At 42.5% G+C, this 19,789-nt stretch overlaps 1 protein-coding gene and 1 long non-coding RNA gene across 2 annotated transcripts in view; one reads left to right on the top strand and one right to left on the bottom strand.

The window, feature by feature from the left end:
* LOC148322632 (uncharacterized) overlaps positions 1 to 19,789 on the bottom strand; it is a 62,586-nt gene that overhangs the window by 2,766 nt on the left and 40,031 nt on the right. The window contains exon 3 of the long non-coding RNA XR_015846711.1: positions 12,265 to 12,348. This is a non-coding gene — a long non-coding RNA (uncharacterized LOC148322632). The remainder of the gene's footprint in view (positions 1 to 12,264; positions 12,349 to 19,789) is intronic.
* LOC148322633 (neurexophilin-1) lies at positions 154 to 18,150 on the top strand. Its single transcript, XM_088318045.1, has 3 exons — positions 154 to 359; positions 562 to 643; positions 16,236 to 18,150. Exons 1-3 carry the CDS (start codon positions 298 to 300, stop codon positions 17,007 to 17,009), a joined length of 918 nt encoding a protein of 305 aa, XP_088174171.1. The 5' UTR covers positions 154 to 297; the 3' UTR covers positions 17,010 to 18,150.

Genomic DNA, 19,789 nt, shown 5'->3' with positions numbered 1-19,789 from the left:
TCCGTCGTCTCGTGTATTGGACGCGTCGGGCACATTTGACAAGAGGCGGGAGCGCGTCGCATTCCTAATGAACGTGAGAAAGTGGGTGACCGAGACAGAGATATAACCAAAAAGGAGGCGGCCTCAGGATGAGAGTTGGCGGGAAAGCGGCGAGAAAGTGAGAGAGAGGGAGGAAGCGAGAGCGAGAGCAAGAGAGAGAGAGCGAAAGGGGTGTTAAAACGAGTGTCGGCTCCTCTCAAGCTCAGCGCGCCGCTCAGTCGGAGCCGGAAGCCATCGTCATTCCCAAGCTTCCCGGGGATGCACCCTACTCCGGAATCTCTTGCCATGGATGATAACGGCATGGAATTCCTCAGGCACAGGTAATTGGACTTTGACACACAGAAAGAAAAAAAAAAAAAGAAGAAAGGCTGCGAGAGCGAGCCCCGAGAACAGACATGACGGGACGGCGCGCCGGCCGGGACGGACCCCGTGTCGAAGGCTCGTGAAGAAAAAAAAGAAGTCGACGAGCAGGAGGAGGAAGAGGGAGTTCATTTTTTTTTTTTTTTTTTTTTAAATAATTAGGAGGGAAGAGTTGTGGCTTTTCAAGCGTGGCGGAACAATGCGTGGCTTCATCCTGCTGCTCCTCAACGGAACCGCTTGTTTGGTAAGGAAAACAAAGTCACACTCGGGGGGGGGGGGACTTGAGGGCGTCCTAATGATGCACACAAACGTGCACGTGGCCGCTAAAAATTGACTGAAAAGTTATCCGTGGAACAATCCATGTGAGGATCAATCAAAGTCACCACGGGGGCGGAATAGATGCCGAACAATTCACATACCGGCTGTTCGGAAAGTCACCGAACACAAGTCGACTAGTTTTAATATCGCACTCACACAAATATGGATTAGAAGCTGAAACTAGTCCAGAACACGATGATGTGATCCATAAATGATCTGAAGCAGCCAACATGTTGGGTTATTGGTTATTGGTTGGATTTTTCATACAGAATCCGACTTCCTGTCACCCCCCCCCCCCCCCCCCTAAAAAATAAAACATGCCAGTAAGAACAGTACGTCTGTCTCGCAGATAAAAAGAGCCAGGTTCGAATCTTGGCACATTTCTGTGTGGAGTTTGAATGTTCGTGGGACGGGAAAGGTCATTTGTCTATCTGTGCCCAGCGAATGACAGGCGACCAGTCAAGGGTGGACCCCGCCTCTTTCCTCAAAGTCAAATGGGACAAACTCATGTCAACAGCAACCCGAATTAAACTATTAAAAAAAAATGGATGGATGGTCAAAAATAAAAAAATATAACGTACTAGTGGTAAGCATGTCCGCCTCGCATTTCTGCGGTTCCGGGTTTGATTCTGACCTCGCTTAGTCGCCTATTGCATGTTCTCCCCGGTGCTCCAATGAGTTTTCTCAAGGTACTCGGGCTTCCTCACACATTCCAAAGATAAGCTCGCTAGGCTCGCAGGGCGAACGGCACGGAAAAGTCGCAGCTGTAGCGGCCAATCAGAAATGCCGCGTCGTATCATGTGATCTATTACAAGAAACAAAATGATCTCTGGTGACGGAGCGAGATCGAGTCAGCGACCAGTCCAGAGTTTGATATTGTACTTGCCAACCTGTTCCAGCGACTGTTCGGTCATTGTTTTCAAACTCCAAAGTAAAAACAAATGCTTGCAAATGTCTCATTTGGATCAAACACAAAAGCTTTCCTGAAAGACGACAGAAATCAGAGAATTACTATCGAGAGGCTGAAATCAGAGGATTTCAGTTCGACAAATTTAAGTTAGACAATTACACCATCTTTAGAATAGTTGCGGATCCATTTCAGAATTGATCAGCTGCCGATTAATCGATTCATTTTGGTACCTCGAAGTCTGGAGTTTATTCATCGTGCCTCTTGCATCAAAAGTCATTTGGGCCAGGCAGGAAAATAGATGGAAGTGGAAAAAGTAAATGACTTGAAAAGTAGAGAAACGTGACGTGATGCCACACAAAGTAACGTGCGACTTCCTGCTCATTTTTGCCACATCGTCTCCTCTGGTTCACACTCTGCATTACTTATGAATAAGGTTCAATGTGACCCCAACAGCCTTTTATTTATTTTTTTTCCCCTTGCACTTCTTGCATGAATAAACAAATGACAAATATACCGGGTCACTGTTTTAATGCCAAATTTCGCTTTCAAAGGGAACTCATGCGATTTCCAGACACTTGAACTCACCGCGCTCTTTCATTGCTATGAAATCATGAACATCTCACTTTTGATCGCCATCTTCGGAAAAAAAAGTCATCTCTGTATGCTCTGAATTGAGGCACGTTTCACGTGTATTTCACTCAATGTGACCTTTGGTTTATATCCACCGTGGCAGAAATATTAACAATTGAAGCTGCAAGCAACAAAAAATCGGTAATTAAACCCCAAGATCTCTCAAGAAATTGGAGGCACAATGAGTTGTTGGGTGCAACAGTTTCTGCCAGCAGGTGGCGCCAATGACTCTCAGCAGCTTCAAACGGGACAACTTGCTCATCAAATTCTTCATTATTTAGCAATACCCGTTTATTTAGAAAGCTAAGTTTAATTTTATTAAGTTCACCTTTAACGGTCTTCACATTAAGAATAGTCGCTTCAAAACAAAAATGACAAACTGTGAATGTGTTTCAATGTGGGTGGATGTATTTATGCTAAGATTCGTCAACAAAACTTTGGGTGCTGAATTTAAGAAAAACATTCACGACCTGAATTAGCATGCTTTCCGCAATCGAGGGTCGCCCACTTGTTTAATGCACTGACTTCCAATTTAGCGGTTGCCTGACAAAATCTCAAGGATGACTTTGTCTTCCAAAATGACTTCAAATGAGCATTTACATCACCGGGCATCGCTTCTTGGGACTTCTCACGATAAATATGTCTACCAAATTTTATATTGCCAAGTGGCAGTGGCTGCGAGGGAGGAATTTTCAAAACAAATGAGTTTGCAAATCTCGTCTTTGATGGTGAATTATTAAACTTTGCCGCCAAAAGTGCAAACTTCCTGTGCCTTTTAGGGCAAGGCTTCTTGAGATTTCTTTTGTGGGTCTACTCATCATAACCAAGCCAACTAACTTTATTGTTGCTACGTCGAAGTGACTTCAGGGGCTGAGGCTCAACACAAATTTTGGGCTGTGGTTTGTTTGAAATCGTATATGTGTAATACAAAAAATGTCCCAAAAATGTTTTTTCAACCCCGCCCCCCCTTCCCGTTGCGTCTTAAAGTGGGCTCACCCACTCGCCTTTCATGTGTACTTGCACATAAAAAAAAAGCCAAAATAAATAAATAAATTTGCCTTCAATGAGAAATCAGCTCTTTAGTCACACGAGGGAAGTTGAAAACATCCTCCTCCTCTTCTTGCTCGGAAGCCCGCGGGCTCAGCTGCCTCATTACGGAAAACCAAGGGGAAGGGGGAGGAGGGGGGTAGACGAAGAAGAAGAAGAAGAAAGGCGGCGTGCGAATATTCAGGTAATAGTCAAATAAAAAAGGCAGACTACACACAAACATATTCATGTGATAATAGGATTAACACTCACTTTTTTTCTCCCCCCTTTTTCCATGCAGAGGAGAGGGAGAAGAAAAAAAAAAAAAAGAAGAACATCAGTAGGGGAACATGGGCAATTCATTAGCTCCATGACATTGACGAATTATGGAGCAATTAATGAATTAAGTCCATTACGAAGAGAGGAAAAAAAAGAGTCATTAAAAAGGGGATGATTTAAAATGTAATCTTTTCTGTCGCAATGGCATGCAATCCCGCCGAGAGAGAGGAAAAAGAAACCCCGACTCACCGGGGACCTCCTGCAAATGGCCGCAAAATACACACTCAGCGGACACTTCATTAGGTACACCTGCACGGAGATCTGATTAAAGAATTCCGCTGGGACATGTACAGCATCATACCCAAAACAACGATTTTAAATAGATTGCTAATTTAGCCGCGTTGAGAAGATCCAAAATGATTGAAACATCCAAAATATTGGATTGTATGATTTTATGTCAGTCCTGCACGGTAGAGCGTCAAATAATACTGATATATTTATTCTGGGACAAATACTCTGTCGTAATATTTTTTTTAGTCGTTGCTTAGCAATTTATTGCAAACATTATCGACATACCGATTATTGCATAATTGTTGTATAATGGCATCGTTATCTCTGAGGTTATTGTCGTGCATCGTAAACGGCCAATCAATTACTTGCGTGCATGAGACACACCGAGTTTCAATGTCTCCGTTTAAATCCCCTCAGAAAAGGAGCTGTCCTTTTATGAACCCAAGTGGGCATTCAATGTCGAAATAATTCAATAAGCAAAAATGTGTTTAGAAAGGAAGGTCACGGAGCGAGTCAAAAGATTTATTTTTAAATTTCTACTTTCTTTGCTTAATTAAAGCTGCTAGTTTGGAGCGCAGTGGGAGTAAGCGGAACAGTTTGTACCAGAACCAAAAAGGAAATTCAATGCGCTTATTTGACTCGATCGCGAGTTATTTTTAATGAAACTGTAATTTTAAACAAATCAATTGTGACTTTGAAAAAAATGAAGCAAATTAAGATCGCCAATCATATGGTTTTTTTTTCTCCAGAAACCGTTTGAGTAGGACTCATATTTTTAGGTCTCGACTGCAAATCAGGAAACAACCTCAACCTAACAAGGCTCATTAAAAAAAGATTCAGGGGATCCTTTGTTTTACAACATTCCCAGCACACAAGATTTTGAGTTTACAATTGGATAACCTCATTGTTTTTCATTTGTTTTGTTTTGTTTTTCTACATTCATGGCCTGGAAGGATTTGATCCAAATATTAACTGTAGTGATGACATTATACTGCTTTAGCATCGACTTTACAGCGCAACTTCCCTTTCGAGTAAAAAATTTGTCGTTGACGAAACGGACCACAACCACAAACCAAGGACACCCGGCAAGGTTCCGCAATGCTACATACTAGGGGACACATATTTTTATGAGCTATAAATGTCACAAATGTTTGCTGCTATCGTAGAAAAATGGTGTTCTACAAGGCTGAATACTATGACCACCAAATTTTGCGTTATATTATCCGTAAACGTCACAATTACTTGCAGCTACAGTCGAGGAATGCGACTCAGTCCACGCATTTTTACAATAGACATGATTCCAAACTTCTTTTTTTTTTTTTTTTTTCGGAAAATCATCTATTAATTCCAGATATATCATCGCTCATCTTCCAGCAAAACAGTGAAAGACAAAACAATTCAATTGAAAACACTTCGGAAAATCTATTTCTCTCAAATTTAAAATAATCGTTTAAAATATTTTGAGATACGCATCCCGAGTCTTACAACTTTAAAGGAAAAGCCACCTTTAAAAAAGAGACGCGTGCATCCGTACGTATGTAAAATGCCATCACATCATGCATCATATCCTCTGGAAGTGAGCCGTACCAAAGCAAACTGAATCGTAATCCAATCGTCCTTAAATCGTGTCGTTCCACTGCAAAAATCGAACCATCCTTCTTGAATCGAAATTGCATTCCACGTATTGAGATTAATACGGAGATAGAGAGACACAGAGCGAGAGCGAGAAAGAGCCGATGAGTCTTTTGGTGCATGTACAATGTATCATGCCGAGACTCTCTACATACGTTATGACCCAGAGTGGTCGCTGTGATGTGGACCGCGGAGGACGGCTCAAATGGGCTTTTTCAAATGATTGTTGTCGCCGCTCCATATATCCTCAATTCCCCCACAGGAATCCCTGAGCACCTCTTAAAAGTCATCCATCCAACTGAGCTCCGCCGCTTTAATTGGAAAGGCTTGCTTTGAGGCAGGCCCGATCAGCTCAGAAGATGAGGAGGAGGGTCTTTGGGCGTTAAATGGTGCCGACAGGAGTCCAGAGTTCCAGATGCAATGTCGGCTGTGGATTTAAAAATTTTTTTTTTTTTTAATATTATATCCTTGCAGAGAGTGGTTTTAATTAGGATTCCCAGGCGGAAGTTACACCCACTTGGTTTCCCCTTGAGGTGCTCAGGCGATGCACTGCGGGTCAACCTTCACGCTCTAAAAGCAACATTGCTGCAGTCTCCAAATCACAATTTGTTTAAGAAAAAAAAAAAAAAGTCCCACACAAGACGAGTTTCACAGATATATTATATAAAACGGAGGGATCCATGTAGAGTCAGTCACTTTTTTTCCTCAATAAAAAGTTGTGATGGGAATCAGATCCACAACACCAATTTCCCCGATTGATGCCATTTTGGTTTGGGACAAATTCCATCCTCAGAAATTAGCCAATCGAAACCAGGTACGCGAGCCACGCTACGTCGAGTCAAATTGAACCCGACCGGCCAATCAGGTGTAAACGTGGCTTTCAAAACTTACTCCGCTGATGCGGTGACACCTGAGCTTGCGAGCCCGAGGGGGCCGAAGCAATCGTCTGGTGCATGATCCACTCTAGGGCGAGTGTTATTTGGTCAGCATCAGGTCGGCGCTTGTGCATGAGTCAGACACTTTTAGCCTGCGGGCAGAACTATTAGCATAGCAGCAGTTGTGCACACCTGCTGCAGGATTGCGAATGAAGACATGCAGATAAGCGTCTCGGCAGTGCACCGAGGGCTGCGAAAGCGGGAAAATAAGCATATATCGCGCCATTGGGGCGCATTCGCCGCGGGCTACATGGTTGTTACGGTTATGAGTGAGAAACCATACAAATGTTTATTTTTACGCAATAATTGGAAATCAATTGTTAAGGATAAAGGATACTCTAAAAAGAGGGCTGTCAAAAAAAAAAAATAATAAAGTTTGAAATTTTGAGTTATTGGGAAGAATCATGGAAATTGACGGGCCACATGAAATGAAGTGGCGGGCCGGATCTGGCCCTCACTCATTGAGTTTGACACCTGTGGTATAGACGATCCTTGGTTGGATTGATGAGACTAACTAGACAAATTTTGCGAACCAAATATGAGTACCGCGGCACTGTAACAGTTAACCAAATCTCGTTTCACCCCATCACGTTCATTTTCTTTTTTTTCCCAACGCTACAAAAACTGATTGGGGAAAATCTGTTGGCTTTGAGACGCAAGCAGGCAGGCGTCGTGTCATTTAAAGATGCCTCCCATCAGGGCGACAGAGCCCGCCGTCGCCGCCCTCCGCCGGCTGGTCGATATCTTATCATGCAGAAACGTGATAGCCAATTCACAAGCGCTTGCCCTGCCGAGCATACAAAACGAGCCGCTCTTCGGGGGACCGCACAAAGGCGGAACACGGTGGGTGAAGAGTTGAAAATGAAAAAAGGTGCCGAGTGTGTTAACCCACAAAAAAAGAAATAACTGATTCATCAGGAGTCAAATGTTTCTGTTGAAATTACCTTTTTTTAAATTTTTTTTTCCCACACAATACAGAGGAACAATTAGTTCGAAGGCCAAAATCCATTTTCAGACTTTTAATCGTGTAACACGCGAGAGCTCCCCATGGCGAGCTTATTAGACGCACGGGAGAAACGCGAATAAAGCGGCCGGGCCGACACTTAAGACATCTGAGCTGCGGCGCTCTTTAATTAAAAATTGATGTCGTATTAGAGATGAAGATTTGAGCGCGGCGGAGACGACAAGCGAGGCGCTTATTCGACTCCCCGGGATCGGGAGCAGCTTTTCAGCTCTCACCAGGCACGCTGTCAGCCTCCATCACTTCATCTGCTCCTTTGATGGTCATATGAAGACGCGCCACACTGATTGGGAAATCATTATCCCAACACGTTGGCGCAGAAAAAGATGAGTACTGAATAGAGCTTGCATGTACTAATAAAAAAAAAAAAAAACTTCAAAGATGCTTTAAGAGCTAGTTAAAGAAACTGTGATGTCGATTACTTCCACCAAGCACGTTGTTGTTTTGATCAAGTACTTTATACAAGACTGGACGTCTGTTTATTTGTTAGCAGAATTTCGGATTGCCAACTTTGTGGACAGGTAACACAAATATCCTTAACATGACTTTTGAATTTTTTTGGGGATGTTTTGAATCACTCAAACTGGTGCGGTCACGTCATCTTAGGTCTGCCCCATTCGAAATTCCACAACATTCCATTTTCTTTCCTCTCACGCCATTTTGAGTGAGTCTGATTTGGGGCAAAAAGCAGATTACACCCCAAACTGGTCGCCAGCCAGTCACAGAGCACACGAGACAAACAACCAAACACAGCGTCATCGAGTGGGAAACAAGCAAGGCGAGTGTACCGCTTACACAATCAGCGACGAGTTTGATTCCGATTCGCAATCACTCAATTAAAAAAATAAATAAATAAAAAAAGGCTTCTAACCAGGTATTTTGGGGGATAAAATCTAATAAACTTCTCATTTAATTAACTTTTTACTGTTTACGAACTTTAGTACAAATTCCTTCAAAGGCTATTATTGACCAGAATACTAATATCAAACCTATTAACTTTAATTTTCCACAAGAGCACTTTATTTCTGAGAAGCTCGTATTCGTATATGCTGTGTATGCTATAAGCTAAACATTAGCTAGGCATCAAAATTTCGTTTTTTTTAGCCCGCTGTTTTATTTCCATTTTTGTCAGACGAATGTGCCCATTATGATTTAATGAAGTAACAGAAGACGGGCCTTTATTTTTATTTTTACAAAATTCAGCCACACCATTAATCGTCACCAAGTACTATTCATTAATGCAAGCACACAAATTTAGCATCGCCATTTTAAAATTCTGGGGAAACCGGAATGACAGTTCCGATGGGAATCGACTCTCATTACCCAAACCAATATCAAGCTAGGCTATCATAAACGAACCCACCCACAGTACAGACGGAAGAGGTTCATGCAGTGCTTCACAAACGACAAAGTCCGACGTCAGCGCTGGCGGCCATGATTCGGCAAACAGCAGCAGGCTGTCGCCTAGGAAGTCCCTCTCATGTCAGCGCTAGGAGCTCGTCCATTTTAGCGGCGATAGAGATAACATTGGCGACAACTGAGGTGACATTGTCTCCTTGTTCAACGCTTTGTCCCAGCACATCACCCGTCTCTTCCCCTTCGGCTCACTGTCACGTCACGCTTCGGTAGTTGCGGTTGTGTTAGCATGTAGCGCTAGCGGCTGAGTTTGACTTGGAACAGGGGCCTTGGCTCGGAGCCAGTACAAATTGTGGCAGCTATGCCCATGTTTAGACGGCAGAAGAAACATACTGAAGTTCAGAAACAAGCAAGATGAGAAAAGCAAATAGCGGACTGGAGCTGCTGAAAATGTCTGCCATTCGGTATTATTTTGAATTGCACGGCAGTTATAGTTAATTGCCAAATAATGTGATAATTATGCAGCGTGTTTGACTGGTCGACACTCTGGCTTGTCAGCCGTCACCTGCTTGAGCTGAAATAATGGCTCGGATCCCACTTAAACATTTCCTCTCCCGCCCGTGCTATTTTATGCCGAGCGTGACCCCGCACGCCACGGGAAGCGGCGTTAAAGCGCTGTCGCTGTCACGGTAACAGGCTGGTAATCGCCAGCCTGAAGCAGAGGGAGGGCCGAGTGAGATTGCGCTCCCCGCGGAGAGTATAGGGGCCCGGGGGGCCACCGATCACTCAGGCTGAATGACTCGCAATTACCGCCGGCGACGGAGCCGTCGCCGCCTGCCTCGCGTCTTTCGCCGCTAGGCTAAAGCGCATGTGACAAATGGCGAAATCGTAGCCAACACACACCAACAACCATGTCGCATAGTCTTTGCTGTAGTCGAAGGGAGTTTTTCCTCAACCTTAAATGAGCCAAAGCACACGTTTTACATTTGACATAGCTCACTCCACCACAAACAAAAAAATGTTACAAAAATACATAGAGTGGGCCACTTCACATTTGTAGCTCGGCATTCATCTTTTGCGCTATTTAAAGCGAAAATAAAATGCTTTTTTATGATTAAAAAAATAATAAAATAAAATTATATATATATATATATATATATATATATATATATAAATAAAAGCTAGATTATTCTGACTTTTTCTATTTGCGGTTCACCATTCAGAAATTAATCTTTTCACCTTTTTTTTTTTCTGTGGAGCCTATCCACCGTTGCTGAGAAATAAAGAGAATTAAAAATGTTTGTGTTATTTGTGCTTTTCTCTAATATTCGAAGATGTCACAAGATGGCCCATAGTAACTGGTGTCAAGGAAGTAAGTTGATCTGATACATTATGAGAAACAGACTATTTCTGTATGTTAGGGAGGAGCTAAGTTTAGCCTGGGTCGTCAGTGGAAATTAGTATTTGTAAAATGCACAGCAATTTATTTTTAAGGGAAATGGTGCAAGATGAGTTTGTGGAATCACAGTTTGTCATTGGAGGTTTTTTTTTTTTTTACTACCATAAATGTTAAAAGAACGTCTACGACACAAATCCGGTTGATGAGTAATGTCAGAGCCATGGCGGAGGTCTGCTCTCCACTGTTTGCATTCCGAGACGTTCTTTCCCGAAGCAATCCATCCTATCCCATTTTGCTTGCATTGCACAAGTAAAAGTTAGAAAGCGTGCTGCTGATGGTTAAATCTTACACCTCATATACTCCCCCCGCCACGCTTAAATGCAAAGTGGCGACAAAGTTGTAGCCGTGTGCATTCTTTCCGGAAGGATGTAAAGCATAAAAGTAATGCCCGTTGTAATATTCAACAATAAAAAAAAATAGGAGGAGGTGTCAGGCCACAGCGGCGACCTTTTTGAGATGATTCAGCACTCCGCGGGGATGGAAAGTCTTCAAACGCATGCAAATGAAACATAAAAAAAAAAAAAAAGACAAAAGCACAGGAGGCGTATTAAATTGTACTTAAAGGAAAAAAACGGGTGTCCTCTTACAAAGCCTTTTTCTTCTGTTGCTTCTTTTGGAGATGATTTTGCTCACATGCGAGGGACTTCCAAAGCAAATTTTGCCACGAGGAATGATGATGACAACATATTCCAGAAATCTAGGAAGTCGAAAAAATTTCGCCGCACTCCCTCGGAGAAATGCTACAAAATAATGCTCGGAGCAAAATGATGTTCAAAAGAAAAGTGATGTAAGGGTGCACTACGAGAAATTTGAATACGGGGCATAACTTAATTTATGTTAAGTTCAATTGAAGAAGTGAAATTTAGAGATTCACCGCACGGAGTGAAATATTTCATTTGCAATTTTTTTTTTTACTAGTCAAGTACAAAAAAAAAAAAAAATCATATTCCATTGCATTTTCACTGATATATCCGCGCACAGAAACAACATGATTCTGCAAAACATTGGCTTACTGCCAAACAAGATTACATTTGTTGTCTTCACACACAAAAGCAAGCAAATCGCAACCGCTGTTTTTGTTTGTCTAGCCTGAGTGGGATAGTTCAGACGACTCGCTAGGAAAAAATTGCCTCCAAACGCTGCAACTTCGGGGCAAATCAATGCATATCAGACTACCGCAGCAGTCTGCCGACAAGCCGTGAAAGTTAAACATGAAAGGAAAATGGATTTACATGTATTTGTTCCACTTGTTTTGGGGGAATTTTAACACATTGAAATGAGTGCATGCAAATGCTTCGACGCCTTTAAATGATGTTATGCTCTAAATAGAAAAGAAAAGATTGAATTTGTCGCTTTCACACACACAATGAGCAAATCTCAACCATGATTTTCGTCTGCATTTGGACTTTCCTCACTATTTTATACCACCCTCGAAAAAAAAGTGCCCCAAACAACACAATAAAAACGCGGCAGACTTGTCTGAAATCACAGCAGAAAAAAAAAAAAGAAAATCTAAATTGAACCCGGAATTCCCAAAATGGCCTATTTGCAATGCTGTTATTGTTTTGACACGTTTGGTGATAACTTAGTGAGTTGAGGCGCTCCATTTATACAAAAGTAATACTTTGCCACCATCTTGTGGCAGCTACAGGTAATTACAGTACAGGATACAGGGCATTAATGATATGGCTCACGAGGTCAATGCCGACCGATATTTGGCGGAATAAAATTACAATAACCGATTGACCGAACAATTTATTAAAAATATAAATCATGAATAAAATAACTTGGGAGTCTCATTGTAGATTTTGGCTCCTATTTTCCACAAATAGCAGAGGTGGGTCAATAATAAATAGAAATAAATTAATTAAGAATAATAATAAATAATATTATTCAGCCTTGAATAATAAATAAATTTTTAGGAGTAACTTGGTGCCCATTATCAATGAAACCAAATTCAACATTTCTTTTTTTTGGAATGATAGATTTTTTTGAAGAAAAATCATACCTCATGATTGGCTGCGTTTATAAGTGAAGACCTCACTCCATTTCCATAAGCTTCAGAACAAGGAGTGCAACATCATGAACATCCCTACAACAACAACAAATTAGAAAATTAGTTCATGAAAAATTACGCTTTTTTTTTCTCCCTGCAATAATAATTGTGTGATTATTAAACCGCAAAACAGTTTTTTTCACACCTTCAATAATATAAGCTGGGGCCTTCTTAAAACAAAGGACAGCGATTTTTATAACAGCCTGGTTATGACTTCTTGTTAGATCGGCAGAGCCATTTGATTGACAGGTAATAAGAGTACAGGCCATGCCTCACGGAAATCCAGATTACAGAAGAAGAAAAAAAAAAAAAAAGCGTGACTCCACTCGTCTGTGACCAAAGGGCAAGACGGCGGGAATTCCTCGCTGTTGTTATGAGAGGAAATCCCGAGTTTTTTTTTTCTTTTTTCGGCAAGACAGAAAATCGATATAGCAGCACGCAGTCCGCGGCACGTCGGAACAAATCCGGCCGGCCGCCTCGGATCGGCGGAATCAAAACGAGTCGGAGTTAATCATCCCCGAGGAAGCTGCCGCTGTCAGGACAGTAGACTGAAGGGGAGCGCAGACGGAAACGCATGCATAATGCATCGCGGCATCAACGTCTCGTGGGGCGTTACGCACGCGCACGCACACCTCATATATTTGCATCGTTTATCGTCTAATTGAGGATTCACTAAAAGTAAATAATAGTGATAAGTTCATGGATTCTGATTATAAATATAAAAAGAATAAAAAACTATTTTACATATCTACTCAAGATCTTTATTAAACAATTGATTAACTAATTCTAATTGAATTAACTATGAAAAACAAAAATGTCTTAATGAGCAACGGCATATTCATCTTAACTTCAAATTGTTTTATTTCCAGTTATTCAAATATTCATAAAGATGTTAAAAAAATAATTTACATAAACTTGAGTTTTTTTTTTTTTTACGCCCACCTTTTCATTTGAATTGTTCCCCCCCCACGCACCTGCTTGTATTTGCATCGCTTATCATTTTAGTGAGAAGCTCCCAGGGGGCGGCGTCATCACAGCCGCTTCAGACGCAATCTACCTGCTAATATAGATCATTACGGTGGAATAATCCACCATTAATCTGCTGGGGCGTTCAAACTCGTCTCAAAAAGCCACCGCTGAGCGCAGCGATGATGTCTCAACTCTCGGCCGCCACTTTTTCGCTTTTAATTAAAAGACCGCATGTGCTAATTGGATATGAGGGCTTTATTCCTTTGTATGTAACCCCCATGTGCTCCCTTGCCTGTCTTCCAACACTTTGATGCTCCAAACCCAAATATTTTGAGGCGATAAACGGCTTCCCCTGCGCATCTTATGAAGTCGCGAGTTTGTTTCTTTTAAGATTTGAGTTGAAGCAACTAATGATGATCTGCGAGTGACCTCCTCTAACTTGCCCATGGATTCAGTTACAAAGCGTTGGGGCGGGGGGTGCTTTTGACGTTAAATGCATGCATGCAGTCGGAAGTTTGCGGTGGCGAACGGTACGAAACTTGGATGGCGTTTTTAAACAAGCAGGATTCATTTGAATTATTTAATTAAACTACTTTTTACTGCGAGCTGCTTTTTCGTAATGCTTCAATGCACTTGCTTAGTTTATTGCAAATAAAATTAAAAAAATATGTAGTTTTAGATGAGTGATAAGCAACTGGTGGTTGGAGGGCCCTACGTGGCCCTTTGATAACTTTTTTAAAGCCTTTTAAAAAAATAAATAAATAAAATAAAATTAACTACTAAGTTGTAATGTCACTATTCACCACTAGATGGTAGATATGGCTTAGTTGCACTTGCACTGACCCTTCTACTGCCCTACAGACAACGTGAGTAGGCCGAACAAATTTTTGTGGATTTGGAAGGCCACGCAGGACAACCAGTACCAGAGTGAGTTTTTTTTTTTTTTTTTTTGTGGGAAAAACATGCACAAAGGGAGTCCTTGCAGTTAATGTTTGTTTTCTGTTCAGCAGTTTTGTCCCGTCCTTGAATTGTAATTTTTATGCATTAGAGCCCTTTTGCACTGAAAATTCCAATTGTGATGAGAGACAATTTGCTCCAACAAAAATGCAATGGAATATGATTCAATCCAGTTCAAATCAAGATTGGGACACGAGCAAAAGAGATCATTTGAAGCATCTTCAGCTTTAGGCCTTCACTGGCAAATTCCAAAAGCTAAAAGACTGAGGGTCTTTAATATTGATCAGACTATGAAGATGTTTTTTTTCATCTGAAGAAATTCCATTTCAAATTATATTCATGAAATGAGTCTATGAGGAAATAATTGTCATACTTCAAATTTGAAGACTGTAAGACTTTTGGCCCATGTTAACATCTTAAATCATGTTACAGTGATGCAAATTTGAACAGACTCGAAAGTGAAGCCTTATCTAAGCAAATAAAATGATGTAAGATTATGAAGCCAACGTATTCGGCAGTGGGATACATAAAGTACGAAACGGAACGGAGCATTGTAATTGGGCTGTTGTGTTTCAATAAAAACAACGTCCTCATTGCTTTTAACATGGACCGATTTTTTCTCATTAAAATTCCGTTCCGACAAATTGAAGCCAGGCTGCAAAAGTGAGCCAACTCGTAATTCCTGCGGGCAACAAAGAGCTTCACTGCGAACGTGATAGGTCATCAACACTCTGTAAGGGCTTCCTCAAAACGACCGCATGCCGAACACTGCAACATACGAGAGAGAGGAGAAAAAAAAAAAACCTGAAAGATCAATTTTATGAGCATTTTACAGCACTGCCTCGGATGAAGATTTGTAAATGCGCCTGAGGACCGGGCTCATCGACGTGTGAGAAACACCCTTGGAGAGCGTTTCTTAATAGCACAGCTTTATTGTTTAACGGGATTATAGCCCACCCTGGCGTATATATATCGACCCAAACGCCAAAGACCGCAAGGCTAACGGACCTTGAATTTCGGATTTTCTGTCTGAATCAATTGCAGGATTCCTCGGGGCATCTCCGGCATTCCATTGCAGGGCTTCTCTGGGAATAACTCACACCAGAGATGCGTTTTTTTGGGGGGGTTTTTAACTTCTTGCAGCCAATTTAAACAAAAGAATGTAATACCTATGAAGTTTGTAACATTTCTACGCGTTATACAGTATCACATTGATCAAATGTCACCGACACCTGAAGGGAGGTGTGAATGGTAAATTAGATATTGATTAGATCTGTAATTTATTTTCGTGGCACGTTCCTTTCCCCCCTTGCTAATAACTAGAAGTGGGTGTAAGTCACATATTGTCACGTTTTGGGCAAGTGGGGGGATTCATTGTCGTGGTGCGCAGGCAAACAAGGGAGGTGGACCAAAGTGCAGGGGAGCAGGCGAGGAAGGCTCGACTACAGGGGGGAATCTCTTAACAACGCAACGGAGGTCAAAACCACCAAGTGCAAACCAGCGTTTTCGTCAACGATGACGAAAATATGTCGTGAGCACCCCTTTTGTTTGGTGACGGAGACGTGACGTGACATGCATGAATTTTTAGGGACGAGACGAGACAGGACGACATTGCTAGCGTGTGGTCCGTCCGGCGGTCAAAATTTATGACATCCCTTCTTTTTGTACATATAATCTGTCTCTCAAAAAATTGCAGAGCTGCAGATTGACGAGACAACGTGGACATGACGGGGAAGGCATGAAAATGGACAAGAAAACAAGATATAACATAAAGCTAAATCTCGTTCTAAATCAAAAAATCTAAATCAAATGAGGCAAAAATAAAACATGAGGTGGCTCTAAACTCAGCTTCTCTGAAATTTCAGACGCAAACGAGCAAGTTTACAGACAGTCTTTCACGAGTTTTAGTCCTAAACTTGACTTGAGTCCGACTGAAGTCAAGTTTTGATAAGTCGCCCAACATTGCGATAACCATGTTTCTCCCTCCTTGGTTCCAGGTGGCCTTGAGTCAAGAGGACGACTCCTCGAACCCCAAGAGCTCCTCGGGAGAGTCCTCCAAGACGGTGGGCCTCCTGAGCAGCCAGGCGACACTCTCACCACTGAGCCGCTGGATGCTTCAGGGCAGAGGACGGGCCGCCAACGCCACCTCGCTAGAACTGCCCTACCGCACGCCGGCCGCCTTCTCCAAGCAGGAGTTTTCCAAGCAGGAATTCTGGGAGATGCTGGGCAGCGACCCGCTCAAATCAGATTCCTCGGGTTCCCGGGTCAAGCGGCGGCCCATCGTCAAGACGGGCAAGTTCAAAAAGATGTTCGGCTGGGGGGATTTCTACTCCAACATCAAGACGGTGCGGCTGAATCTGCTCATCACCGGGAAGATCGTGGACCACGGCAATGGCACGTTTAGCGTCTACTTCCGCCACAACTCCACGGGCCAGGGCAACATCTCAGTGAGCTTGGTGCCGCCCGTCAAAGCGGTGGAGTTCGACCTGGAGCGCCAGAGTGTGGTCTACCCCAAGGACTCCAAGATCTTCAACTGCCGCGTGGACTATGAGAAGGTGGACCGCAGCAAGCGCACCTCGCTGTGCAACTACGACCCGTCCAAGACCTGCTTCCAGGAGCAGATCCAGAGCCACGTCTCCTGGATTTGCTCAAAGCCTTTTAAAGTCATCTGCATCTACATTTCATTTTACAGCACGGACTATCGCCTGGTTCAGAAGGTCTGCCCGGACTACAACTACCACAACGAGATGCCCTATTTGCCATCGGGGTAGGGGGACTTGTCTTGATGGGGAGGGGGACTAAGAGGGGGGAGCAGGATCGCGGGTTGTTTTTCGATGCCACTGTGTAGCCTGACCGGATTAAAAGATATATGCAAAAGCCAAACGATATACATATGCACATAACGTGGCAGTCGGATCGAGGCATTCGCAAAACGGTCGAGAACGTCAGCGTCAACACACAAGTTCTTACCTCAACCCTAGTCAGTCTCCATTAAGTCGCGTCACTGTCCTTGCTGCGCCCGCCGCATGAGGAGGCTGGCTTTACCGACGTGAGAGTTTCTGCAAAATTGGCTTAGCACAGTAGATCCGGGATTCATCAGCCTGTGCCTTTCGCAAAGAAGTGGGACATTGGATGCTCGAAGAAGTGTGCAGTCTAAGTCGAAACGCATCCTCCTGGCTATGGATTTCACAAAAGCCGCCGTCTTGCCCCTGACACAGCTCTCCCGTCCGTCCCCGCATCATTTCCGAAACTTTTACAATGAACTAATGTCAAAAAGACAAAAAGTCGTGTGGTAATAGAACTATTTGAGCATTTACTTTCCGCTGGTTGAATGTAGAATGCAAAAAAAAAATGGGGTTTCTGGTGGCACTTTTGAGAGGACACCGCCATGTCCTGGTCACATCTGGTGTGAAACGCGTGCAATATTGTGAACAATAATTTCATCCCCGCTCAGAAGGAGGCAGCGGTGCCTTACCATTAAAACGTCGAACCGGTGAAGGGGGTCCTTGGTTTAGAACAGACAGACAGATGGACATTACGACAATAGAACTGACAAGTTTTCTGTTAACCAATCTACAGTGGGTCGCTCTCAGGGGAGGGCAAACTATGGCTCCACTACGTTCTTTCAAGGAGCACATGATTCAAAATGAATTTTGCTTCTTTCTATTAAACATGAAACGTGACAGCTGATACCCTGGAAAAAAAAAAAAAAGGACAAAGTTCATTAAGTATCAAAATGTATGCTGCCATATTGGACGTTTTTCAGGAGTTGACGTAAATCCCTTTGATGTGTTTTCTCCTGACTTCATTTTGGTGTTTTTTCCTGGTCAATGGAGCTGTAAAAATGCTGTATGGCATTGGCATGTAGCTGAAGAATTTAGATAGCACTCCTAACTGTCAGAAAAAAAAACAGTGCAATGTAGCAAGCCAGTGAGCCTCCAACTTTGAAAACTCTACGTCCAAAAAACCATGATCTGATTATCACCAAAATCTAAACGCACATCGATACATACATCATAATCATAACTCGCAATATTTTGGATTATATTAACGTCAGTGATGCCTCGTTGATATATCCATTTGCATATTAACGCTATGAGAGACAACCTTACGACATGAATAGAATTAAAGAAAATACACAAAAAAATAAAATAAAAAAATTACATATTGCGCACGTCCAATTACATATCATACACTACGCCACAACTGTACGGTACACAATTCACTTCCGCAATAATTGTTCCCCCTTTCTTTATTGAAGAAAATATGAAGCCTCAGACGGTAACGAGTGCCATTTAAATTCTAGCGAAATTCGACGACACCATACAGCATTTTTATAGCACAATAGAGCAGGAGACAAGTCCGAAATTGACAGAAAGCACACCGATTGGCGGAAATACGCGCAGCCCACCACACGCGACTCTTATAATTAAAGTTGGACGTAACGGCAAACGCGGCGCCGTCTTTTGTCCCCGCCTGTGTGTGCGGGGGAAAAAAAAAAAAGATTACATTTTGTTGCCGTCAGGATTTCTGATTTCACGCCTCGATAACTTTGACTGTTACCAGTGAGATTGCTCTCTCCCGACAAAACACACTCGCTCGCCCGGTTATCGGCCAAAAAATGAAAATATTATCATAATAATTGCGTATAATTTAATCTCCCTTAGAACTAATTAAGCTTTCACAGAGGGGCTCGGACGTATTCCTCGATGGCTGGCAAGACGTTAACGTCGGGGATGTTTTAGGTCCAAGTTCAGCTGTGAGTTAAATGCTCTCATTAAGATAAATGGCCAGCGGCTGACGTGTGTCATAAACAACGGCAGAGGGCAACGCACAACGGAGCCATGAATTAGCGCGGACTTTCGGCTGCTATCGACGACTTCCCATCTGCTAACCATTTGGCTTTTAATTTGAACATTAAAAAAAACAGATGCACCGTCTTCAACGGTGCACAATTGTCGGATTGGCTCCATCCAATAACCATGACAGAACTCCAACAGGAAAAAAAAATACAATTCAGTCCAAGGACCCAAAAATTCCACACTGACTAGACAAGTTACAGCTTGCTTTGTGTTTATTCGCCCGACTTTGTTGACAATTACACATTTGTTTGCTTTGTGGCGTTGAAGCAGAATCAGCAGGAAAAAAAAAAAAAAAAAAAAAGACGTCTGGGCAAAGTATGCCGCATTGGCCGAGGAAGAACATAATAAATTATGGTGGGTATCTGCTGACTGGAGCTTTTTTTTTTTTTTTTCTTGGGGGGAAAAAAAAAAAAAAAAAGACAATTGTCCTTTGCAGAGGCTTGCTGGCTTTGCAACGTGAGATAAATGATTTTTTTTACCCCACAGGTGAAAAGGAGTTTTGACTCGAATTAGCGTTTATTAACTTAGGAATGTGACACAAAAAAAGGCACTTGAATGAACGTCAACAGAGGGTGGGGAAGTGTTGGGGAGGGGGAGGAGACATTTACAGCTCTTGGGGTCGGGATAGAGACAGGGAGGGTAGATAAGGGTTAAGAAGAAAAGTTAGAAATAAACAAGTTAAGGGTAAG

Source organism: Idiotropiscis lumnitzeri, chromosome 15 (genome assembly GCF_059441095.1).
Source record: "Idiotropiscis lumnitzeri isolate Australia: NSW breed Sydney's pygmy pipehorse chromosome 15, RoL_Ilum_1.0, whole genome shotgun sequence".
In the NCBI taxonomy this organism is placed as follows: Eukaryota; Metazoa; Chordata; class Actinopteri; order Syngnathiformes; family Syngnathidae; genus Idiotropiscis; species Idiotropiscis lumnitzeri.
The sequence above is the reverse complement of the archived record's forward strand: the minus strand, read 5'-3'. Positions and strand labels throughout refer to the sequence as shown.